The sequence below is a fragment of the Pan troglodytes genome, chromosome 19, assembly GCF_028858775.2.
Source record: "Pan troglodytes isolate AG18354 chromosome 19, NHGRI_mPanTro3-v2.0_pri, whole genome shotgun sequence".
NCBI lineage: Eukaryota > Metazoa > Chordata > Mammalia > Primates > Hominidae > Pan > Pan troglodytes.
In genome coordinates this window covers 11,650,091-11,673,496 of record NC_072417.2, presented here as the reverse complement: position 1 = coordinate 11,673,496, position 23,406 = coordinate 11,650,091, and the positions used below count along the sequence as shown (strand labels likewise).

At 56.3% G+C, this 23,406-nt stretch overlaps 1 protein-coding gene across 7 annotated transcripts in view; it reads left to right on the top strand.

The window, feature by feature from the left end:
- ABR (ABR activator of RhoGEF and GTPase) overlaps positions 1-23,406 on the top strand; it is a 203,030-nt gene that overhangs the window by 4,305 nt on the left and 175,319 nt on the right. The window contains exon 1 of one of the 7 annotated variants that reach the window (XM_063799497.1): positions 1,805-1,925. The exons of 2 other annotated variants lie outside the window; for them this stretch is intronic. Coding sequence is in view for 2 of the 5 variants with exons in the window: in XM_024350154.3 (XP_024205922.1) it covers positions 3,318-3,378 (61 nt within the window). In the remaining 3 variants the exon portion in view is untranslated. Of the gene's footprint in view, positions 1-1,804; positions 1,926-3,000; positions 3,379-23,406 lie in introns of those variants that run through there. 4 more of the 7 variants (XM_063799500.1, XM_024350154.3, XM_024350155.3 and 1 more) reach the window with 4 other exon arrangements.

Below are 23,406 nucleotides of genomic sequence, written 5' to 3'. Positions count from 1 at the left end.
TTCCTTCCCAGTGCGTGACGTTGGATCTCCCCAACTCCTCAGTGCCAGGGATGCGGAGGTTTCTGTTCCCACCCAAATCACTGTGGTGCTCAAAGGCTCACACACTTGTCTCTGTGGCCAAGGTTAGCATCTGGCCGTGGTGTTAACATCTACTGGAAGCCATCCAACAAAGGTATCAAGGGAATCTCGAAGTGACTGCCCTTTCCTGAGACACGTTGTCTGAGACAGACGTCTGGAGATGGAAGAGGGTTGACAGGGTTTCCCAGAGGGTGGTCTCTAACCCCATGGACCCGCAGAGATTTCTCAGGACCTTCAGCACCTGGTGATCACCAGTTAGCTGGCCGTGGAGGCAGTATGCGTGGTGTTTAAGAGCATGAACAGGCCGGGCGCGGTGGCTCACGCCTGTAATCCCAGCACTTTGGGAGGCCGAGGCGGGCGGATCACGAGGTCAGGAGATCAAGACCATCCTGGCTAACACGGTGAAACCCCGTCTCTACTAAAAATACAAAAATTGGCCAGGCGTGGTGGCACGTGCCTGTAGTCCCAGCTACTCGGGAGGCTGAGGCAAGAGAATGGCGTGAACCCGGGAGGCGGAGCTTGCAGTGAGCCAAGATTGCACCACTGCACTCCAGCCTGGGGGACAGAGCGAGACTCTGTCTCAAAAACAAACAAACAAAAAAAGAGCATGAACAGAGTGCCAGGGTTCAAGTCCCAGCCCTCACTTACCCTCTGAGTGGGTTACTCAGCTGCTTAGGGCCTCGGTTTTCTGACCTGGAAAAGGGAGAAAACAGAGATAACAGTGACATTCACGGTGAGATCATGCTAGTGAACGAAACGCTAAGCCGGGCACACAGTCGGTGTTCTGTGTTCGTTATCAGAAGTTTCCTCCGTAGAGCCCTCAAGATTTGTCTCTCCCTCTACCCTCTATCGTGTTGTGGAGTGGAGGGTCCGAGAGTGCCAGGATTGGACAGAATGTAGACAGAAAAAAGCAAACTATGGCAACGCGAAGGAAAGCAACTGCCACATTTTAGCTTGGAGAATGCTGAAAATAGCTTGTTCAAGCCTTTGTAGATAAAAATGTAAAATGTACGCAAATGTATGTGACTCAGGCAGAAGCATACATCCATAGCTCCCTCACAGTCAGCGCCGGATGTGGCCATCAGGAAAACCCCACAGTGTGGGGAGAGGGCCCGGGCGTTCTTGCTTGTTGTTGTTTTGAGGAGGGGACGGTGCTGCTGCCTCCTGGGCTGGTGGCTCCTGGTGGCGGCAGCTCATGCCCGTTTCCGCCTTTCCCCTGGGCTGTCTTCCGAGAGTTCCAGGTGGGAAGAAGAGATGCCCTTCATGGCTCCTCCGGCCTCGCGGTCCTCCGAGAGCCTTCTCGTTCCCTTCCCATGCCGAAGCTCTATTTCTGGAGCGTCTCATTGGAGATGCACGCCCCCTCCCTGCCAAGCTCCAGGTGCCTGCTTGGCCCTCCCAATCCTGTGTGCTAGTCAGGGACGGTGGGAGGGTGACAGCTGCAGGGAGGGGCGGCAAGAGACAGCGCTGGTGCCTGAGCCAGGAGGATTGGGGCGGAGGGAGCCCTGGGGACGCAGGGACGGGCTAATAATATTGAAAACCACTTCTGCTGCAGCCACCTGTAGAGGCTTCCCCACCCAGAGCATCATCCCGTGCGTCTCCCAGGGGCTCCCCAGCCTGTGATGAGTGGGTGACCCCCATCTCCCCTGGGGCAGCTGCAGAGGCCTCTGCCCAAGCAGCTTATGGGGCTTCCTCTCAGCGTCCCGGGGGAGGAGCTGCTTCTCCCCTTAAGAACTAGATGTGTGTGTGTCTGTTTGGAGTGATGAGGACCGACCCCCACACCCCTCCAGCGTTCTGCGGGTGCCGACCACACCGCCCCCGGCAAAGGCCAGGCTGACTTAACCTTCCTGGTAGGCCTCTGTAGGGCTGGGCTCCAAGAAGGTTTTCCCCTTAAGCTGCCTGGGGATGGGGTGGGGTGGGGACAGCTCCGGTATCTGCAATGTCACTATCTGGGGTACCGGGCCCCCTGGGTGGGCCCCACTACTTCCCTTTCCCTGGGTTCAGGAAGGGGCTTCAGCCCCACTGCCCTGGACCCCCCTGGCCTGACTCCCCTCCTGTCCTTCCCTGCTCCAGGGTCGCTTGGCCCAAAGAGGTCTGTGGGGAAGCTGCCATGGCTCCCACAGAACCAGCCCACAGGAGACAGGCATGGGGCCCCCAATCTCTTCACTGCCCTTGGGCGAGGGGGTCTTCGTTAGAGGGAATTTCGTCTCTAAACGGTCATTTCTCAGGCCTCTTGACCCGACTTCCCACCATTTCTAGGTGATGATGCAAACACGATGGGCTTTCCAGGCCGCGGCTCGGGGTCCCCAGGAGGGGTCCTGGAGGGGAACGCGTGGAGCCCTTGGGGCTTCTCCTGGCTCCAGTTTGTCCTCTGCCCAGGAGCGGCACATGTGGGACTGTCCTGGCCCCACAGCCCCCGTGACTTCGGTCCTCCCGGGTCTCCACCCGCCCCCCTCCATGTGTGGCGGGAACGGCCGCGCTCTGAGGTCAGGGGTGTGGAAAGGGACGAGCGGGGGAAGGTTCGGGAGGAGAGAGGCGCCTCCTGCGGCGCGCAGGACGTTCACCCCGTGGGTACCGCAGCGGGTCTGGCTGGGGAGGGGCCCGGCCGCCGCTCCCGCCCGCGAAGCCGCGCTTGGAGATCCCGGGCGGGAGGTGATGTCACCCCTGTGGGCTCCCGGGCCCTCCACGGCACCTGGTTTGCGGATCGCCAGGATCCTGCTGAGCCCGGCGCGGGGGGGACGAGGGGGACCTGGGTCTGCGCCGCTGCCTGGAGACCCCCCGAGACCCCCGCGGCCCCTCCTCGCCCAGAGCCGGAGCCCCGCTGCCCCCTTAGCCCGGCCGGGGGCGTCCTGCGGAGGGCGGAGCCTCGAGCCTATTGGTCCCGCCCCGCCCCGCACCAAAGCCCCGCCCCCGCACCAAAGCCCCGCCCCCGCACCAAAGCCCCGCCCCACCACGAAGCCCCACCCCCGCCCCGCCCCCCGCGAAGTTGCTCATCGGCTCCGGGATCCGCAGCTGGGCTCGGCGCGGCCGCAGGGGCCGGGAGGGTTCGGGAGGGTTTTGGGGGCGCCCGCCCCGCCCTCGCCCCTGCCCCGGCCGCCCCGCGCTCCTCCCGGGGACCTGGTTCCCGGCCTCCTCGCCCCTCCGCGCTCGCAACTTCGGCCTCCCCCGGCTCCCGCCCGCCCTCCCTCCTTTGTTGCGCGATGAGGGTCGGGTTTCGGATCTGACCGAGCCGCCGCCGCGGGATGGAGCCGCTCAGCCACCGGGGCCTGCCGCGCCTGTCCTGGATCGACACCCTCTACAGCAGTACGTGTGCCGGGCGGGGGCGGGACCCCAGGATCGGGATCGGCACCCCAGGATGGAGATCGGGACCCCAGGATCGGGATCGGGACCCCAGGATCGGGGTTGGGACCCCAGACTCGAGATCGGGACCCCAAGATCGGGATCGGGACCCAGGCACCGGGCTGGTCCGGGGAGCGCGGGCGGGGGCGAGATCGGGGTCCGGATCGGGGTCGGGTTGGGAATCGGGATCGGGGTCGGGACCCAGGCGCCGGGCTGGTCCGGGGGGCGCGGGCGGGGGGGTCCCCAGAGAGGATTCCTGCGGTCCGGGGGCGGGGACCGTGGGCGGACCGAGCCGAGAGCTGCGTCCCCCCTCCCACCTGTTGTGAATCCGGCCTCCGCGAGCCTCAGGGGAGGGAGGCCCTTCTGGGTGCTGCCCCCGCCCCTGGACCGGCAGCTTCTCTGTCCAGGCTGAAGCCGAAAGGCCGTTTTGGGAGCAGTCGTTGGCACCCGAGTTTGCCACCCCAGGGGCACCGGGGCCATGTGTGGTTCAGGGCCCAGGGGTTCGGTGCTGGGGTGGGATCGAGTGGGAGGGGAGACGGTGGGTGCAGATATCCGCGGGGGCCGTTTGGATGCGGGAGCTGAAAATCCCGGGCTCAGCAATCTTTCCTGCCAGCCTCATCACCACCCCCACCCTCATCATCACCACCACCCTCAGAAGAAAAAAAAAAACAAACCTTCTCGAGTTCTCCACCCCCTCGCTCCCAAATCTCTCTGGATCATGTGATTGCTCTTGCATGGCCCCGGGGGATGCGTAACTGATCACGGGTAATGGTGTGGGGGGGGGCTTGGGGCGAACCGAGAGCCGCCCCCCGCCCCCACCACCGCACCTTGCTCCTGCTCCGGCGCTAGAAAGGCACCGCCCCTTCTCCCCACCCTTCCCTGAGACACCTTTCCTGAATGCTCTCGGGGATTAGGAAGAGGGTCCTCCTGGGCTTACATAGTGGATTTCGCCCTTCCTGGCCCACGTGAGTGGGACCCTCCCACTCTCTCAGCACATCTCCCAGGCAGGAGTTGGGGGAGGCACGTGGGGCCACGTGGAGCCTGGTTCAGCCTGATTCTAGGCACTGGATGCCATGGGACAGGAGCGTTTTCTTTCTTTCTTTTTTTTTTTTTGAGACGGAGTCTCGGCTCTGTCGCCCAGGCTGGAGTGCAGTGGCGCAATCTCCACTCATTGCAACCTCTGCCTCTCGGGTTCAAGTAATTCTCCCGCCTCAGCCTCCTGAGTAGCTGGGATTACAGGTACCCACCACCACACCCGGCTAATTTTTTGTATTTTTAGTAGAGATGGGGTTTCACCATGAGGCCAGGCTGGTCTCGAACTGCTGACCTCAGGTGATCCACCCGCCTCGGCCTCCCAAAGTGCTGGGATTACAGGCTTGAGCCAACAAGGGCATTTGTAAGGGTCACCCCAGCTAGAGTTCCTTGATAAGTTATATGGAGGGAGGTGGGGGAGTAGAGGAGGGTGATGCCTTGAGCCCCAAAGCCTTACCCTGGAGGCTGTGTGGTACCCAACATTCAACCTCTGATCTCAGCATCCCCTTGGGTTCAGGTCATTCCCTGTATCATCTTCTCCACCCGCCTCCTCCTCCATCCCATGTTCCTTCCTCTCCTCCCCCCAGGAGCTGTCCTTGTGATGGTTCATTCTGCTTTGGTTTCTCAACGTCAAAGGGGCAAAGCCGGATCCCCTGGGCATAGGTCCTGTGCCCAGTGCCGCCGCTCCATCTGCTCCTTCCCCTGTGGAGGCCAGCGTCGTTGGGTGAAGGTCAGGGCCCACGGCTGTGTGGCATGTGCGTGCACGTGCGTCTGCATGAATGGGGGCACACATCTGTTCGGAGCGCAGATGCAGATCAGCTCCTGACCCGGAGGCAGGATTAGTGGCCCTCTCTTAGCCGTGTGCTTGCAAACAGCCGTCATAACAATGCCTCAGATTCACGTGTGCTTATGTTCCTGAGTGTTTCTGGCTCTTTGCAAAACCCAGTTCTTGTTTCCCTATTTCCCGAAGCCTGCAATCGTATGGAACCCTGTCTCTAGCTTTCTCTGCGGCAGAAGACTCCTCTGAGCTGATCATTTCCAAGTCTTCCATACCCCACCCTCTTCTTCCCACGCCTGGAGCAAAAAAGCAAAATTGCCTGAGGCCACCTTGAAAATTCCTGACCAGAGGAATGCCAGAAAAGGGAATTAGGCCAAGGCCTCTTAGGGGGTTCTGTTGGGCAGCCCTGATTCAGGCAGTTTGGCACCTGAGCTGTCTACCCTCCTGCTGCTGCCCTGGCCTCTGGGCGGCTCCTGGGGTGGCCTGGATGGTGGGTGGGAGGGGGCACTGATGTGGCCGCAGTGTGAGGAGTCCCTGCCTCCCTCTTCGGAACAGCTTAGTGGAGAGCTGTAGCAGGAGGCTTCCTGGGGAGGTGCTGTGCAGTCATGTTTGGGCTGTTAGCCATCAACTTTCCTCTTGACAAGAGCCTAAATTAAAACAAATACCCGAGCTGTCATTTGCCTGGCAGCATGGTTTTGTGGCTCCTAGAGGAAGTTCCTCTGCTTCTCAGGAAGCTGTTTGCTTACAAGGCTCACAGTCCTGGGGTGACAAATCTCCACAAATGCCAGATCCATCGGGAACTGTAAAGGGGGTATACCCAGGGCACAGGGTGGCAGTGTGACTTAGAGATGGGAATGACTCGGTGTTAGAGGTTCCCTGCCTTCCCCTCTCTGAGCATTGTTACTGGTAACAATGATAATAGCATCTCCTGAGCACCTACTGTATGGCAGGCACTGGGATAGGCACTTTCTCTTTCTTTCTTTTTTCTTTTCTTTTTTTTTGTTTTTGTTTTTTGTTTTGTTTTGAGACGGGGTCTCCGTCTTTGCCCAGGCTGGAGTGCAGTGGTGCGATCTTGGCTCACTGCAACCTCCACCTCCTAGATTCAAGCAATTCCCCTGCCTCAGCCTCCTGAGTAGCTGGGATTATGGGTGCCTGCCACCACAACCCAGCTAAGTTTTGTATTTTTAGTAGAGATGGGGTTTCACCATATTGGTCAGGCTGGTCTCGAACTCCTGACCTCAGGTGATCTTCCCACCTTGGCCTCCCAAAGTGCTGGGATTACTGGCGTGAGCCACTGCGCCCGGCCTGTGCTAGGCACTTTCTATCCATTCTCTCCAAATCTCACAACTCTGCAACTCTTACAGATTAGGAAAGTGAGGCTCAGTTAGCACAAATCATAGACCTAAGATCACATAAGTAACAAATAGCTGAGCTGGAATTCAGATTGTACCCTAGAATAATGAGGAGGACCCCGAGTACCACCTGGGTATGTCTGAGTTTATTCAAGGCCTTGGAATGTCACGGAATGGGGGACACCATTCTCTATGGTCCTCTGTTGCAGAGTTCTCCCTGAAACGGTCCGGCAGGGTAAATGGCTTCAATGGCTGTGACCCCAACCTGGCCCTGTGCCTCTTGCAGGACCTGGGGGCTGGGCCTGGAGCCCAGGCAGGGACAGCTGAGGCTCTGTCTGAACCCACCGAGGCTGGTGGCTCTCTGCTCCTAAGGTGCCAGCCTGCCAGCCAGCCCCTCCCCTCACACACTTCTTTTTTTTTTTTGACACGGAGTCTCGCTCTTTCACCCAGGCTGGAGCTGGAGTGCAGTGGCACTATCTCAGCTAACTGCAAGCTCCACCTCCCAGGTTCACGCCATTCTCCTGCCTCAGCCTCCCGAGTAGCTGGGACTACAGGTGCCCGCCATCACGCCCAGCTAATTTTTTGTGTTTTTAGTAGAGATGGGGTTTCACCGTGTTAGCCAGGATGGTCTCGATCTCCTGACCTCGTGATCCACCCGCCTCAGCCTCCCAAAGTGCTGGGATTACAGGCGTGAGCCACCGCGCCCGGCCCTGAACACACTTCCTGCCTTTGGGGTTGGCAGTTCATTCTTTCTGGTTTTGACAGGAGTGTGCCCACTTCCATCACAGGTTTGGTGGCCATTTGATGAGGGTTGGGCAGCAAACCCCCCATCTCTCCTATGGTAGAAGTCCTGAAGGGCTGGGGTAAGTGTGATTTGTCTGCCTCAAGGAGAAGAGTTGGATCCCAGCTGCCAGGGGCCCTGGGGCTGATGGGAGCAGAGTCCTTTGCCTGTGGAGTGACAGATGGTTTCAGACATCCCTCAATTCCTGTGTCTGCGCCACTCATTTGCCTGCATTAATGTAGCAATGTCAGTTTCACCCCTCAGTACCTTACCTTTCTCTCCCTGGGGTTGGTATGATGCTCTCTCTGAGGCTCTCTTTTTTTTGAGACAGAGTCTTGCTCTCTCGCCCAGGCTGGAGTGCAGCGGTGTGATCTCGGCTCACTGCAACCTCCGCCTCCCCGGTTCAAGCGATTCTCCTGCCTCAGCCTCCTGAGTAGCTGGGATTACAGGTGCCACCACGCCCGGCTAATTTTTATATTTTTAGTAGAGACGGGGTTTCACCATGTTGGCCAGGCTGGCCTCCAACTCCTGACCTCAGGTGATCCACCTGCCTCGGCTTCCCAAAGTGCTGGGATTACAGGCGTGAGCCCCTGCGCCCGGCCATGTTTTCTTGGTCATAATGCCTCTAGGTCTTTAATCATCCTTTCCGCTAAACACGTATCATCTTCTCTTTGTTATTTTTTTATTTTTATTTTTTTATTTTTATTTTCCCAATCCCATGGGATTAAATTGGATTAAATTAAGTTCTGCGGAGTAGCCCAAAATGGGGGTGGAGGTGTGCTTTGAAACTTTCTCGGTCCCTGGGATTCTCCAAGCAGATCTGGATCAAGACATACGTGTGCCCCAGGCAGGTTGATCATCTGGCACCTCTTCAAATGGAAAATCTTTATATGTGTGTTTAGGACTTATTTAGAGGACAGGCAGAGGCTGTATTTAAAGCCTCTCCCTTTGCCACTTCGGCCTCCATTTGGTCCCAAGTAATTTAGTCCTGGTCTCAAACATACCTTCCCTGCTGAGCCAAGCAAGAGCCTGCAGTGGCTTGGCCCTCATGGAAAGCAGAACGTGACCATCTGTTGTTACTAGAGCCTGCTTTTTGGAGCTCACTTCTCTTACCCCAAGCAACACTTCCAAGGGCGATTTCATTCTCTTGTGATATTTTCATGCCCTTTATAGATTCAGTGCCCCATCTATGGGCCAGGAAAGTATTTGGAGCAGTGGAGATGTAAGCCTGTCTCCAGGTGATCATGAGCCTGCCTCAGTTTCTCATCTGAGCCCCACATTCTCTACACCAGGGACCAAGCCACTGGTCTGACAGCCTGTGTGCGTTTGATCAGAGCAGTTCAGTTCTCAGGGCCGCATCAGACCCCTCCGTGTGTGCTAGTGAGCGCCTGCTGGCGGATACTCGCTTGTTTTCGGAATAGCCCAGTAATTTATTGCTTTTTGTCAACACCGGCCCATAATCGTCATGGCTGCTGGAGTCTCAGAGGTGGGGCTGGCAGAAGAATTAAGTCATCTACTGAGAGAAACTTAGGTTTCTGTGGTTGTGATTGTTGGCTACTGTTGTTCTTCGGGAAAAGGAAGGAAATTTGTGGAGAATTGGCTGGAAGATGCTGTTAGGAGGATGGAAGATGGGGAATGGCGGGGAGGCTCTGCCTCACTCTTGCGGGTAGGATGGAAGACTTGTTCTCTGTCTGAGGTATGATCTGCTTTCTGGGACGATTCCGGTACCTTCCTTCTGCCCACACCTCTGAAGAGGGAGGGCATGATGGCTCTCGTGGGTGTTGTGTGGATTAATTCATATTTATAAAGTGCTTTGAAGGTGAGGAGAGCTATCGAGCCGCTCAGCTGTCCAGCTCATTGCGCTCCTCATCCGGGAAAGCCTTGAGGGACTGGGAGAGGCCGGCACGGGACTTAGGAAGGGGCAGTGAATGTGGCAGGAGGGCCGGCAGGAACAGGGTATCAGACCAGCTCTGAGGCGGCGCCTCCCACAGCGGCTCCCGCACAGGCCCTCCATAGGTGTTGGTTGTCTGAGTACGGGTGGGAAAAGAAAACTCGAGTTCTTGGCTCCTTGAGCTCCTCCCCGCAGCAGAAACCCCTGTTAGCTGAAACCTGTCAGCTGGCGCGTCCATGCGTTTCCTGCTGTGTGGATTTGGTCATTGTACTCGCTTGTAGTGGAGTCAGAGACCCCCAAAGGGAGTCTCGCGCTTTTGCCAGGGTTTATGATTGGAAGACTTCACTGCCAGCGTTGGCGGCAGCTGTTTGGCTGAGCTTGAGCCCTTTGGGCACAAACCTAGGGCAGGCGGCTTCAAGACAACCCTGCGCCCGCTGCCCCTGCCAGGCCCTTGGTGGTGGTGGGTGTTGGTGATGTGTGGGGGGTGGACTGAGGTGATGTGTTGGGTGGACTGAGGTGATGTGTTGGGTGGACTGAGGTGATGTGTTGGGTGGACTGAGGTGATGTGGGGGGTGGACTGAGGTGATATGTTGGGTGGACTGAGGTGATGTGTGGGGGGTGGACTGAGGTGATGTGTGGGGGGTGGACTGAGGTGATGTGTGGGGGGTGGACTGAGGTGATGTGTTGGGTGGACTGAGGTGATGTGGGGGGTGGACTGAGGTGATGTGTTGGGTGGACTGAGGTGATGTGGGGGGTGGACTGAGGTGATGTGTGGGGGGTGGACTGAGGTGATGTGTGGGGGGTGGACTGAGGTGATGTGTTGGGTGGACTGAGGTGATGTGTTGGGTGGACTGAGGTGATGTGTGGGGGGTGGACTGAGGTGATGTGTTGGGTGGACTGAGGTGATGTGTTGGGTGGACTGAGGTGATGTGTTGGGTGGACTGAGGTGATGTGTGGGGGGTGGACTGAGGCAATGTGGGGGGTGGACTGAGGCGATGTGTTGGGTGGACTGAGGCGATGTGTTGGGTGGACTGAGGTGATGTGTGGGGGGTGGACTGAGGTGATGTGTTGGGTGGACTGAGGTGATGTGTTGGGTGGACTGAGGTGATGTGTGGGGGTGGACTGAGGTGATGTGTTGGGTGGACTGAGGTGATGTGTTGGGTGGACTGAGGTGATGTGTGGGGGGGTGGACTGAGGTGATGTGTTGGGTGGACTGAGGTGATGTGTGGGGGGTGGACTGAGGTGATGTGTTGGGTGGACTGAGGTGATGTGTTGGGTGGACTGAGGTGATGTGTGGGGGGTGGACTGAGGTGATGTTTGGGGGGTGGACTGAGGTGATGTGTTGGGTGGACTGAGGTGATGTGTTGGGTGGACTGAGGCGATGTGTGGGGGGTGGACTGAGGCGATGTGTGGGGGGTGGACTGAGGCGATGTGTGGGGGGTGGACTGAGGCGATGTGTGGGGGGTGGACTGAGGCGATGTGTTGGGTGGACTGAGGCGATGTGTTGGGTGGACTGAGGTGATGTGTGGGGGGTGGACTGAGGTGATGTGGGGGGTGGACTGAGGTGATGTGTTGGGTGGACTGAGGCGATGTGTTGGGTGGACTGAGGTGATGTGTTGGGTGGACTGAGGTGATGTGTCGGGGGTGGACTGAGGTGATGTGTTGGGTGGACTGAGGTGATGTGTTGGGTGGACTGAGGTGATGTGGGGGGTGGACTGAGGTGATATGTTGGGTGGACTGAGGTGATGTGTGGGGGGTGGACTGAGGTGATGTGTGGGGGGTGGACTGAGGTGATGTGTGGGGGGTGGACTGAGGTGATGTGTTGGGTGGACTGAGGTGATGTGTCGGGTGGACTGAGGTGATGTGGAGAGGGGGTAGATTACCTGCTCTGTTCTATATTCTTGGCACTTTCTCCAAGTGACTGTTTGTACCGGGGGAGAGTTCTGCAGCTCACCCATCTCTGGGGCTGTGATAGGGGAGGCTGTTTGTGACATGTGGCCTTGGCTTGTCTCCACATGTGAGAAAGTCCATTGCTGCTGTGGGGAGTAGCTTGCTTTTCTTTTCTTTTTTTTTTTTGAGATGGAGTCTTGCTCTGTCACCCAGGCTGGAGTGCAGTGGGGCAATCTCGGCTCACTGCAACCTCCACCACCTGGGTTCAAGCGATTCTCCTGCCTCAGCCTCCTGAGTAGCTGGGATTACAGGCATGTGCCACCATACCCAGCTAATTTTTGTATTTTTAGTAGAGACGGGGTTTCACCATGTTGGCCAGGATGGTCTCGATCTCGTGACCTCGTGATCCACCCATCTCGGCCTCCCAAAGTGCTGGGATGACAGGTGTGAGCCACCATGCCCGGCCCAGGAGTAGCTTGCATTTCTTAGGGCAAGATATGGTCAGTTGGGGACATGGCGCTGCTGGGAGCAGCGGGAATGTTCCGCTGGTCCCTGAAGCTTGAGGAGAACCTGACCCAGACCTTGTGAAGGGGGAAGGAGAAAGAAATCAGGGCAATAGGCAGGCTACGGAAGGCACCCCTGTATGGAGGCTGAAGATAATGCCCAATCCCACCCCTGCCTGGGCATTTGGCAAAGAGCCCTTTGAGGCGGGACCAGCTGAGGCCGTGGCCACTTGTGGATGGAGCAGCGGGTTCTCTGTCCCCGGATCAAGACCTGACTGGGGCCTCTCGCCCAGTTTTTTGTCCAGGCTTTATCCTGCGTCCTCCTCCTGCCCTTCCTTCCTCCCCTCACACACTAGACCGAAAGATGAATCTGGGTTTACTGGCCGTATGGAAAATGTCAGAGTCAGCCTGGGCTTCAGTAGATGGAGGCAGATGTGGTCGGCTCTGTGGTGACCTGATTGATTAATCGGGTGCCGCTCCCCTCTTTCTTCATTTTTTTGAGGCAGAGTTTCACTCTTGTTGCCCAGGCTGGAGTGCAGTGGCGCGATCTCGGCTCACTGCAACCTCTGCCTCCCGGGTTTAAGCAGTTCTCCTGCCTCAGCCTCCCGAGTAGCTAGGATTACAGGTGCCAGCCATCACGCCCGGCTAATTTTGTATTTTTAGTAGAGAAGGGATTTCTCCATGTTGATCAGGCTGGTCTCGAACTCCCGACCTCGGGTGATCCGCCCACCTCGGCCTCCCAAAGTGCTGGGATTACAGGCTTGAGCCACCGTGCCTGGCCTCACTGCCCTCCTTCTTGTCCCTGCCCTCACCTCTGATGCCTTCGTGTGCCTCTAGGTCACAGGTGGACATGGCAGACGGGATCAGGCATCTTGCCTAAGGCTAGCAGGGTCTCCAGAAAGTCTTGGGTGGCTGGGAGGCCTCAGGTAAACCAGAGCCAAGGAAGCTCAGAGTCCTTGTCACTCCGGGCAGCGTGGCTGCTGGCCTCCCCGGGGCATCGGTGGAGCTGGTGCTGCCTAGAGAAGCCTGGTATTGAGCAGGGATCTGTGGGCTTACTCGGGGCTGTTGGGGAAGGATGTGGCCATCATTACCTTCGTGGGATTGAAGGGCTGCTTCTGTGAGTGTTCTGGGCTAACCCCTTCCTCCTGGTCAGCGGCTCCTGGTCAGCAGCAAAGGTTTAATGGATCGAGATTACGGGGACCAAAGACGCCGTGTAATTAAGCCAGTTATTTCTCTGGCTGGGAACATCTACTCCTCACAGCCGCAATTGACTTCGTCACTTGTGGTTACCCCGTTCGCGTTACCTCGGCCCTAAACAGCCCATACGTCATCTTTCTGAGTGAGTCTCTCCCTTGGAGGCAAAGTTTTAGGAGAAAGACCCCTCTGGGAGTTGTAGAGTTGGCGTGGCAGTGTGTGCTATTGAAGGTGAAGTTTTAGGAGAGAGACCCCTCTGGGAGTTGTGGGGTCAGCGTGGCAGTGTGTGCTATGCAAGGGTGCCCCCTGCAGTTGTTCTGTGCAATGGCGCCCACGGGAGCCTCTTTGGGAACTGTGTCTGGGTTCTGTAGAGGGACATAGATAGAAACCTCATCCTTGGGTCTCCCAGGATCCTGGGGTCCCGTGAAAAGAAAGTCCATCAGTCCTGATGGATTCATAGAAACTAGTTTTTAATTTGGTTTAGAAAGAATGGAAGAGAAGGCCAGGCACGGTGGCTCAGGCCTGTAATCCCAGCACTTTGGGAGGCCGAGGTGGGTGGATCACCTGAGGTCAGGAGTTGGAGACCAGCCTGACCAACATGATGAAACCCCGTTTCTACTAAAATACAAAAATTAGCCGGGCATGGTGGCGGGCACCTATAATCCCAGCTACTCGGGAGGCTGTGGTAGGAGAATTGCTTGAATCCGGGAGGCGGAGGTTGTAGTCAGCTGATCACGCTGTTGCACTCCAGCCTGGGCAACAGAATGGGACTCCGTCTCAAAATAATAAATAAATAAATAAACTAAATTAATTAATTCAAGGTCGCAGACTACAAGCCAGGAACTGTGCGCTCGGTTGGCCCCGCTGTAAACTGTGTTCTTTCTCCCACACTCTTACCCTTCACAGTGGTGCTGGTGGGGGCCCCTTGACGCTGGTATTTCACTGAGGTTGATGGATCTGGGTTCATTTCTCTAGCTAGAAAGACAGTTGTGAAGACTGCGTCTTGCCCCTAAGCCCCCGTGATATGAGGAGACAGCCCTCTGCCCCAGGTATCCTGGAAGCACTGGGAGCATCCACCAACTGGGCTGCCTCTTCCTAGGGGCATGAGCCTAAGGAAATCTCCTCATGGGCACTTGGAGCCCACGTGCCTGCAGTACCCACGTGCCTGCATTGCTGCGTTCCTGGGATTATTGGCAAGAAGTGCTGATTGTTAACATACACAAACACACCCCCCCCCACACACACACACAAACACAAACACAAACACACCCCCCCATACAAACACAAACACAGAGAAAGGGAGAGTGAGAATAGACTTTGGCGGTTGGGATGGAGCAGGGCGAGTGCCCAGTTTCTAGAGCTAGGCCAGGGGCAAGGACGCGGGGATTTGGCAGAGCCCAAGCATGCTGGCCCTGCTCTCCAGCCTTTTAAAATCCACCTCCATAGTTTTAAAAGGAAAATAAAGAGAGCCCTCAGCCATAAATCAGGCCACTGAGCATCGAGGTCCTTTGCCGAGGCCCAGGGCCTGCTGGGCTGCAGAGCCAGCTGCTGTGTTTGAACTCTCCCGCGCAGCATGTTAATGACGGGGCAGACCCTCCAGACCCAGGCTCACACCCACGACGGCCCTCGAGCCCAGAGAGTCCCCCGCGCAGAGGTCAGCCCCTGGGGAAGGCCTGTGTCTGGGGGGCTTACACCTTAGCGGAGCCCCCTTTGGCTGGGACTTCAAATCAAGCCAGACCCTTCTGTAGCTCTGGATTCTGGCCAGATGAAAGGCAACCCCTGACACAGATCTTTTGAGCCCATTTCCCAATAGGAATAAAAGTAACAAAGCAATTGATTGGACACCTCACGGGTGCAAGAGTAGAGCCAGTGTTCTCACATTCGTGATCTCATTTCATCTTCACAGTAAACCTATGAAAGGTTGTTACCCTGATTTTAAGGATAAGAAGGGGGATGGCCATTGTTCTTGGCCTCTGCTGGTGACTTCTGCCATGGGGGGCACCCTGAGGGGGACGCACCAGGTCTTCTCTGCCCTCCTCTGCTCACCCTCTTCCTGCGTGGCGGAAGCTCAGGCACCATCTGGCTTTGTGAGTGCCTCCGTCTAGACAAAATCCACGTCCTCCCTCCCTCCTCTTTCCCCTGCAGGGCCAGCTTTGGTGTTAATGGAGCAGAAAGCCTTGGTAGTTACTTTGCGAGTGCGTCATGGGGAGGGTCATGAGAGACCAGCTGGCGTCCACCCAGCCGCGTGGAACAGCCACCTTGACTTGGTCGAGGCCAGCAAGCGTTTTGCAGACCCCGTGGCAGCTCCTGACCCACGTTCCCCCTTGGGAGGCCTGGATGAGCTGGGACACCAAGTGCCATCTTTGGGTGTAGAATCAGCAGAAGCTGATTCGGTCTCCTGCTCCCTGGGAAGAAAGGATGGAATGCACATTGGCTGTCAGGAGAGCTGCTGCTTCTAGCCGGAGGACCTTGCTGCAGCTGGTCAGCTGCCAGCACAGCCAGGCCCTTGTTGTGGGTGCCTGCAGTGTCTGTGCTCAAGCCCCTCCCTGAGTGAAGGACACTGTTCCCTTTCCAACTGCCTGTAGCTGTGCTAAACCCATTTTCTCTCCTTTGCCCAGAAACCTTCAGTGGGTTCAGTGGGGCATTGCCTTTCCCACCACATTCAGTCCAGACTGGGGGAACCTCTTGTTATCCATTCCAGTTTCCCAGCACACTGCCCGTTCTCTAGCCAGTAAGGCCTCTCACCATCCTGCAAAGCTCTGTGCTCCAAGGATCTAACCAGCTTCAAGCCTCAGCTCAGCTACCACCACCTCCAGGAAACCCTCCAGGCCTGATTCGAGCACCGGCCTTAGTGAGATCCCTGGCTCAGAGTCCCTAATGCTGATTGCTCTCGCTCACATCGCTTAGCACTTTCTTATCTTTTTTTTGAGACAGAGTCTCGCTCTTGTCGCCCAGGCTGGAGTGCAATGGTGCAATCTCCACGACCTCTGCAGTGCTCACTGCAACTCCCACCTCCCGGGTTCCAGTGATTCTCCTGCCTCAGCCTCCCGAGTAGCTGGGATTACAGGTGTGCGCCACCATGCCCGGCTAATTTTGTATTTTTAGTAGAGATGGGATTTCTCCATATTGGTCAGGCTGGTCTCGAACTCCCGACCTCAGGTTATCTGCCCACCTCGGCCTCCCAAAGTGCTGGGATTACAGGCGTGCGCCACCACGCCCGGCTAATTTTTGTATTTTTAGTAGAGACGGGGTTTCACCATGTTGGCCAGGCTGCTTTTGAACTCCTGACCTCAAGTGATCTGCCCGCCTCGGCCTCCCAAAGTGCTGGGATTACAGGCGTGAGCGACCCGCCCGGCCGATATCATGTTGTTTTATAGTGTTTACCTGCACCGTGTTTCATGCCAGTTGTCATTTCTTCTCTGCCAGACTCTCAACTCCTTAGAGGCACGAGGGAGAATAACAAAGGCTGCCGTGATAGGATGCCAGACATTGTCCTCTCTGCTTTGCTAACAGTATCCCATTTAGCCTCCGGCAACCTGCTGAGTTCTTAGCCATTTTTATCCTGTTTCATGCTTCCCCAGGACTTCCCAGAGGTCACACAACACATCTGTCTGGATGCCTCAGCCTGTGTTCTTTGCCAGAAGCGCCCAATGCCAGGGCCTGGGGCATGAGACCTCAGGTTGGGGCCCAGGCCTCTGCATGTCTGAAAAGCTCCTCGGCTTACGCCCTCCGCTCGGGGGACCAGCCTTTCACCGTGGTGGTTCTCCCTTCCCCGCAACACCCAGCTAGGCACCGAGCAGGTGGAACCCTGGGAAATGCTGCTTTGTGATTGGTTGGGGTCAGGGGTGGCTATGAAGATGCTGCTTTGTGATTGGTTGGGTTCAGGGGTGGCTATGAAGATGCTGCTTTGTGATTGGTTGGAGTTGGGGGTGGCTATGAAGAGACGAAGCGCTCTAGGGCTCTGGGTGTCTGGTTCCAGCACTGGGGATGCCCCGGAGAGTCCTGGAGCAGGGAGGATGCAAGCAGGAGGTGGAGCTGGGTGTTAGGAGGGCAGAAGGGCCATCAGAAGGGGATACTGGAGACATCCAACTGGTGGCCACTCTCTCCGCCCAGCCAGAGCTCAAGGCTTTGCCTCACCCCGAGAAGATAAATCACTGGGGTATCACGGGGTCCCCCAGCCCCCGGGGAATGCCCGCCATGATGGACATGCACATTTTGATTTGGCAGGTCCGGAGCTCAGATTCTGCATTTCTTTTGTTTGCTTGTTTGTTGTTTTTGAGACAGAGTCTGGCTCTGTCACCCAGGCTGGAGTGCAGTGGCGCGATCTCAGCTCTCACTGCAGCCTCTGCCTCCCAGTTCAAGCGATTCTCCTGCCTCAGCCTCCCAAGTAGCTGGGACTACAGGCGCGCGCCACCATGCCCAGCTAATGTTTCTGTATTTTTAGTAGAGACAGGGTTACACCGTGTTGGCCAGGCTGGTCTCAAACTCCTGACCTCAGGTGATCCGCCCGCCTCGGCCTCCCAAAGTGCTGGGATTACAGGCGTGAGCCCCTGCGCCCGGCCTGGATTCTGCATTTCTAGCAAGTCCCAGGTGAGGCCCGCGCTGCCCACACTGGATAGGAAGGACCAGGCGCCTGCAGCATCTGCCCTCCAAGCCTTCGTAGCTCCCTCCTTCCTGCAGGATAAACTCTAAACTCCTTAGCACAACGTGGGAGCCTTCTCAGAGACTGGGTCCAACCCATCTCCAGCCGCAGCCTCCCCTCCTGGCCCCACTGCCACACCCCCGGGCCTCCGGCCACACTGAGCCTCTCCCGGTTTCCCAGGATACCACGCTCGCCCATTCATAGTTTGGTGCCTTTTGCACGTGCTGTTCCTCTGCCTGGGGATGCTGTTGGCCTTTCTCAGCCAGGTGAAGAGGACGCTGAATGTCACCTGCTTGAGTGTCAGGACCGGGGACTGGGCACTGGACCTAGACTCTTGGCCCTGGAGAGAAGCCCTGCATGGGGCCGCAGCCTGCCCCCGTCCCTGCTCACAGAAAAGCTCAGCCTTGCAGCCGCGTGGAGTCAGGAGACTTGCCTGTCCTGCTTTGAACGTGTGGTGTTCCTACCACCTTTGAGTAAAAATAGAGCTGAGAATGACCGAAGTGAAACTCCACCTTGGGGTCTGGGAGAGCGGAGGTGGGGACCGCGCTGGGGAGGGTGGGTGCGGACACTCCGGGGGCGGGGGCTGAGGTCATCTGCTTGGGCTCTGGGGAGGGGGCCCTGCGAGCCGGGCCAAGCTGCCGGGCACTGGGGGGTCTACGCCCTGGACTCAGAGAGACCATGGCACCCTCAAGGCTGCTCTCACTTGAAAATTTTCGTTTTGGGGCTGGACATGGTGGCTCACGCCTCTAATCCCAGTATTTTGGGAGGCTGAGGCAGGAGGATCACCTGAGGTCATGAGTTCGAGACCAGCTTGCCTAACATGGTGAAACCCCGTCTCTACTAAAATATACAAAAATTAGCTGGGCGTGGTGGTGGATGCCTGTAATCCTAGCTACTCGGGAGGCTGAGGCAGGAGAATCACTTGAACCTGGGAGGCGGAGGTTGCAGTGAGCTGAGATCACACCATTGCACTCCAGCCTGGGCAACAAGAGCACAACTTCGTCTCAGAAAAAAGAAAAAAAGAAAGTTTTCACTCTGGGCTGTGGAACTATTTCAGGACTTCCTGAGGGGTTTCCTCTGGAGCTTCCTGAGTTTCCTCCTGGACATTTTGTCTCCAGGTCCCAGCGCCAGGCAGGGGTGGCTCCCGGAAGGGCTGTGGGTGCCACCCTGGCTGACTGCAGCCCTCTCTTGCACCTCCTCCTGGTCATCCACCCGCAGGAGCTCTTCCCCCAGCACTGGCTTGTGAGGAGCTTCCTCTGCCCAGGAGAAAATGGCTCCTCCGGGTCACAGGCTCCCCTCCAGGGACTGAGGGGCATTTTTGGATTGTGGGAAGGCGCTCCAGGGCCCGGTTCTGTGGCCCCAGGCCTGTTGCTTGGCTGGGCGGAGGCACCTCTGCAGGCCGGGAGCTTGGTCTTTGAACACCTGCTTAGCCTGTGACCTCCAGCAAGTTATTTACGCTCTAGTGAGCTGTGTTTTTCTCACCTTTAGAATGGGAACAATCTTACCAACCACACTGAAAGCATTGCTGAGTTTTTCAGCAAATAAAAATAAGAATGCCCCGTTAAATTAGAATTTTAGATGAACAATGAATAATTTTTAAGTATATCCCATATGGCTGGGCATATTGGGAGGCCAAGGCAGGAGGATCACTTGAGGCCAGGAGCTCGAGACCAGCCTGGGCAACATAGTGAGAACTTGTCTCTAATAAAAATACAAAAAATTAGCTGGGAGTGGTGGCAGACACCTGTAGTCCCAGCTCCTACGGAGGCTGAGGTGGGAGGATGGCTTGAGCTGGGGAAGTCGAGGCTTCAGTGAGCTGAGATCACGCCTCTGCACTCCAGCCTGGGCAACAGAGTGAGACCCTGTCTCAAAAAAAGAAAAGAAAGTATATCCTATACAAAACTTAGGACATAGTAGACTGAAAGCTTGTCTGTTGCTCACCCGACGTTCATGTTCACTGGACGTCTTGCATTTTATCTGTTGACCGAAAGCTTGTCTGTTGCTCACCCGACGTTCATGTTCACTGGGAGTCTTGCAGTTTATCTGGGGTCCCTGTGTCTGGATTCAGTGCTGTGTGTGACACTTTGCCAGGGTCCTACCTAGATGCTCCGACATCCATGTTCGTTGGGCGTCTTGCAGTTTATCTGGGGTCCCTGCGTCTGGATTCAGTGCTGTGTGTGACACTTTGCCAGGGTCCTACCTAGATGCTCCGACATCCATGTTCACTGGGCGTCTTGCAGTTTATCTGTGGTCCCTGCGTCTGGATTCAGTGCTGTGTGTGACACTTTGCCAGGGTCCGTCCTACCTAGATGCTCCGACATCCATGTTCACTGGACATCTTGCAGTTTTTCTGGGGTCCCTGCGTCTGGATTCAGTGCTGTGTGTGACACTTTGCCAGGGTCCCACCTAGATGCTTCTTGCTCATCTTGTGACTTGCTTCTCTCTTTTGTGCCACCCCCTGGCTCCTAGAGGCCAAGCTGAAGAAAAGTTTCTATGGAATTGTCACAGAAACATTGAGATTTTGCTTTTACAGGGTCGATACAGAGTCGACACAAAAAATCATGATGCGATTGATGCAGAGTGGCCAGTGATAACAGCGAACGTTAGCCTAGCGCTTGCTGTGTGTCCCACACTGTTGCAAGCACTTTGTCTGTGTTAACTCCCTTATTCTTCACAAAGTCTATGAAGAAGATACTTATCATCTCCAGTTTACAGGAGAGAACAGAGAGGCACAAATTAATGGAGCAAAAGATTAATGTTCATGTTCTTTTTTTTGAGATTGAGTCTCACTCTGTCGCCCCGGCTGGAGTGCAATGGCAGGATCTCGGCTCACTGCAACCTCCACCTTCTGGGTTCAAGGGATTCTTTTGCCTCAGCCTCCTGAGTAGCTGGGACTACAGGCACCCAGCACCAAGCCCAGCTAATTTTTGTATTTTTAGTAGAGACGGGGTTTCAGCATGTTGGCCAGGCTGGCCTCAAACTCCTGACCTCGTGATCCACCTGCCTCAGCCTCCCAAAGTGCTGGGATGACAGGTGTGAGCCACTGTGCTTGGCCTAGCCTTTCAAAGTGCTGGGATGACAGGTGTGAGCCGCTGTGCTTGGCCTAGCCTTTCACAGTGCTGGGATGACAGGTGTGAGCCACATCCATTAGGGCCCGTCAGGAAGCAGATGCCACACTCAGGCTGAGGAGTGCGGGGAGAGCTATGACGGAAATGTGGGCAGGGTGAGGGCAGGGTCTGTGTCCTAGACCTGGAGGCAGAGGCCACGTGGTCAGGGCTTCTGGGCAGGAGCATGCACAGCCCGGGTGGCCCACAGTCGGGAGCTGGGGGTACCACATCCCAGCCTCATGCCCTTGTCTTCCTCTCATCTCCTGCTGGGGTGGAAAAGAGGATGGAGAAGCAGGGAGAGGGGATCCGGAGGGGCCCACACCAGGAAACCAGGCTGTGTCTAGGTGCAGCTGTTCTTGCCGAGTCTCTCCTGTCTGCAAAGTGAGGGTGATAAACGCCTGCCCCATGTATGTCCTGGGGCTGTTGTAAAAATCAGCTGAGAAGCTGGATGCTGGCGACGTGTGTTCATGGCACTGTTCTCTACCAGAGTAAGGGATAATTGTTACTGTTGATAAACACTCACTGGGTCCCCACCACGAACTGAGTCTTTTCACATCCTCAGTTCTGCTGGGAGTCTCTAACCTCTGGAGGATGTGTCGGCAAAGGAAAGAGAAATTGCAACATTGCAGAGCCTGGATTCGAACCCAGAGTCCCCGTGTAAAGTCCGTGCAGCACTGGGAGAGTCACTTAATGAGACTCCGCACTGAAATGCATCTCCCGGGCTGGTTTGGGGCTCCCAGGGGAATGGGTGCTATGATTACCATTAGCTAGTGGTGTAGAGGGTGGGAGAGGACCTAACAGGTGCCTTCGGCCCAGCTGTAAAAGGAGTGACTTCTGGCCAGGCGCTGTGGCTCACACCTGTAATCCCAGCACTTCGGGAGGCCGAGGCGGGTGGATCACCTGAGGTTAGGAGTTTGAGACCAGCCTGGCCAACATGGTGAAACCCTGTCTCTACTAAAAATACAAAAATTAGCTGGGTGTGGTGGTGCACGCCTGTAATCCTAGCTACTAGGGAAGCTGAGGCAGGAGAATTGTTTGAACCCTGGAAGCGGAGATTGCAGTGAGCCAAGATCATGCCAGTGCACTCCAGCCTGGGCTACAGAGTGAGACCTCATCTCAAAAAAAAAAAAAAAAAAAAGTGACTTTGACCGGGCACGGTGGCTCACACCTGTTATCCTAGCACTTTGGGAGGTAGAGATGGGAGGATTGCTTGAGACTAAGAGTTCAAGACCAGTCCGGGCAACATATCAAGACCCTGTCTCTACAAAAAAATTTTTAAAAATTAGCCAGGTGTGGTGGAATGCCCCTAGAGTCTAAGCTACTTGGGAGGCTGAGGTGGGAGGATCATGTGAGCCCAGGAGTTTGAGGTTACAGTGAGCTGTGATCACATTCTGCACTCTGGCCTGGGCAAAGGAATGAGACCTTGTCTTAAAAAAAAAAAAAAAGACTGGACTTGTGGGTGACGCGGATTTCCGACAGAACCTTCCCAGGATAGGTGCTGGGAAGGAGATGAGACTCCCGCCCCCCCCAGCCTTGCATCCCTGAGAAAGGATGGTGTCCTTGGACCGGGAATCCACATGGATATTTAGCAGGCAGGGCGGTCCAGCGACACCTGCCCCCTTCCCTCAGAAGGCACCGTCTGCAGCACTCGTACAGGTGGCGGGGCCAGAGAGCAACGGCTCGTTGGAGTGACGTTGCCTCCACCGCACGGGCGTCCCACCTTGGGAGATTTCCGTATCGCTGAAGTTCCCTTTGTGGAGCGTGGCCTCTGTGAAAAGTGTTAATAATTCACGGTTCTCAGATGCGCTCCGTCTGTCCTCCCCCACTTCTTCAACAGAGAATGGCAACACCTCCATTAACCTGAATGTGAGCTCCTCGGGGGTGGCCCTGGCTGAGTCATCTGCGCCGCCTCCCTCCCCAGAGCCTCGTACGCGTTCGGTGTCTGGCTGTCGCGTGAACTCAGCTCCACAGGGCAGACATTTGGTCTGTTTGCTGCTCCGTTGTACCCCTGGCACCTGGAACAGTGCCTGAACCGTGAGAAGTGTTTGGTGAGTGAATGAATGAATGAAAAATGAATGAACGGACATTCACTGGGATTCAGTTCTCCTTAGGGTCAGAGAGATGTAGGTTCTCTGGTTCCATGAAGCTGTTACATCTTTGAGCCTCTTTCCTCATCTGAATTTGGGGTGTAATTCCTACTGACTGTACAGTTGCAGAGCTGACATTTCATGAACTTTGCTTAAATAATGTGTGAGTGCCTGGCCCATAAGAGGCTGTGTTAGTCCTTGTGTGTGTGTGTGTGTGTGTGTGTGTGTGTGTGGTTTTTTGTTGTTGTTGTTTTTTGTTTTTGAGACAGAGTCTTGCTCTGTTGCCTAGGCTGGAGTGCAGTGGTGTAATCTCAGCTCACTGCAGCCTCCACCTCCTGGGTTCAAGCAATTCTTGAATCTTGTACCAGAGAGGAGAGGTACAGCGGCCCTAGACCCCAGGGCTCTGCTCCTATTGGTGTAAGTGTTTCCTCCTGCGCCCTACCTCCCTGTCTCCAGGCAGGGCCTGCTGTGGGTCCCTCTCCTCTCAGCCCCAAGGGACCTGTTCCCTCCAGAAGGCACCTTCCCCAGTGGTGGCAGCGTCACGTGTGGGGCCTGCAGTTCAGGGCCAGCATCCCTCATCCCTCAGCCGAGACCAGGCCCTGGAGGGGCTCCCATGGGTCTGACTCAAAGGCACAGGTCCCTGGGCCTCCCTCCTCAGCATCGTTGACCCACGACCAAGGACGTGGAAGGGATTCTGAAGATTAATGGTCATAAGTGTCACTGGCTTTTACTGAG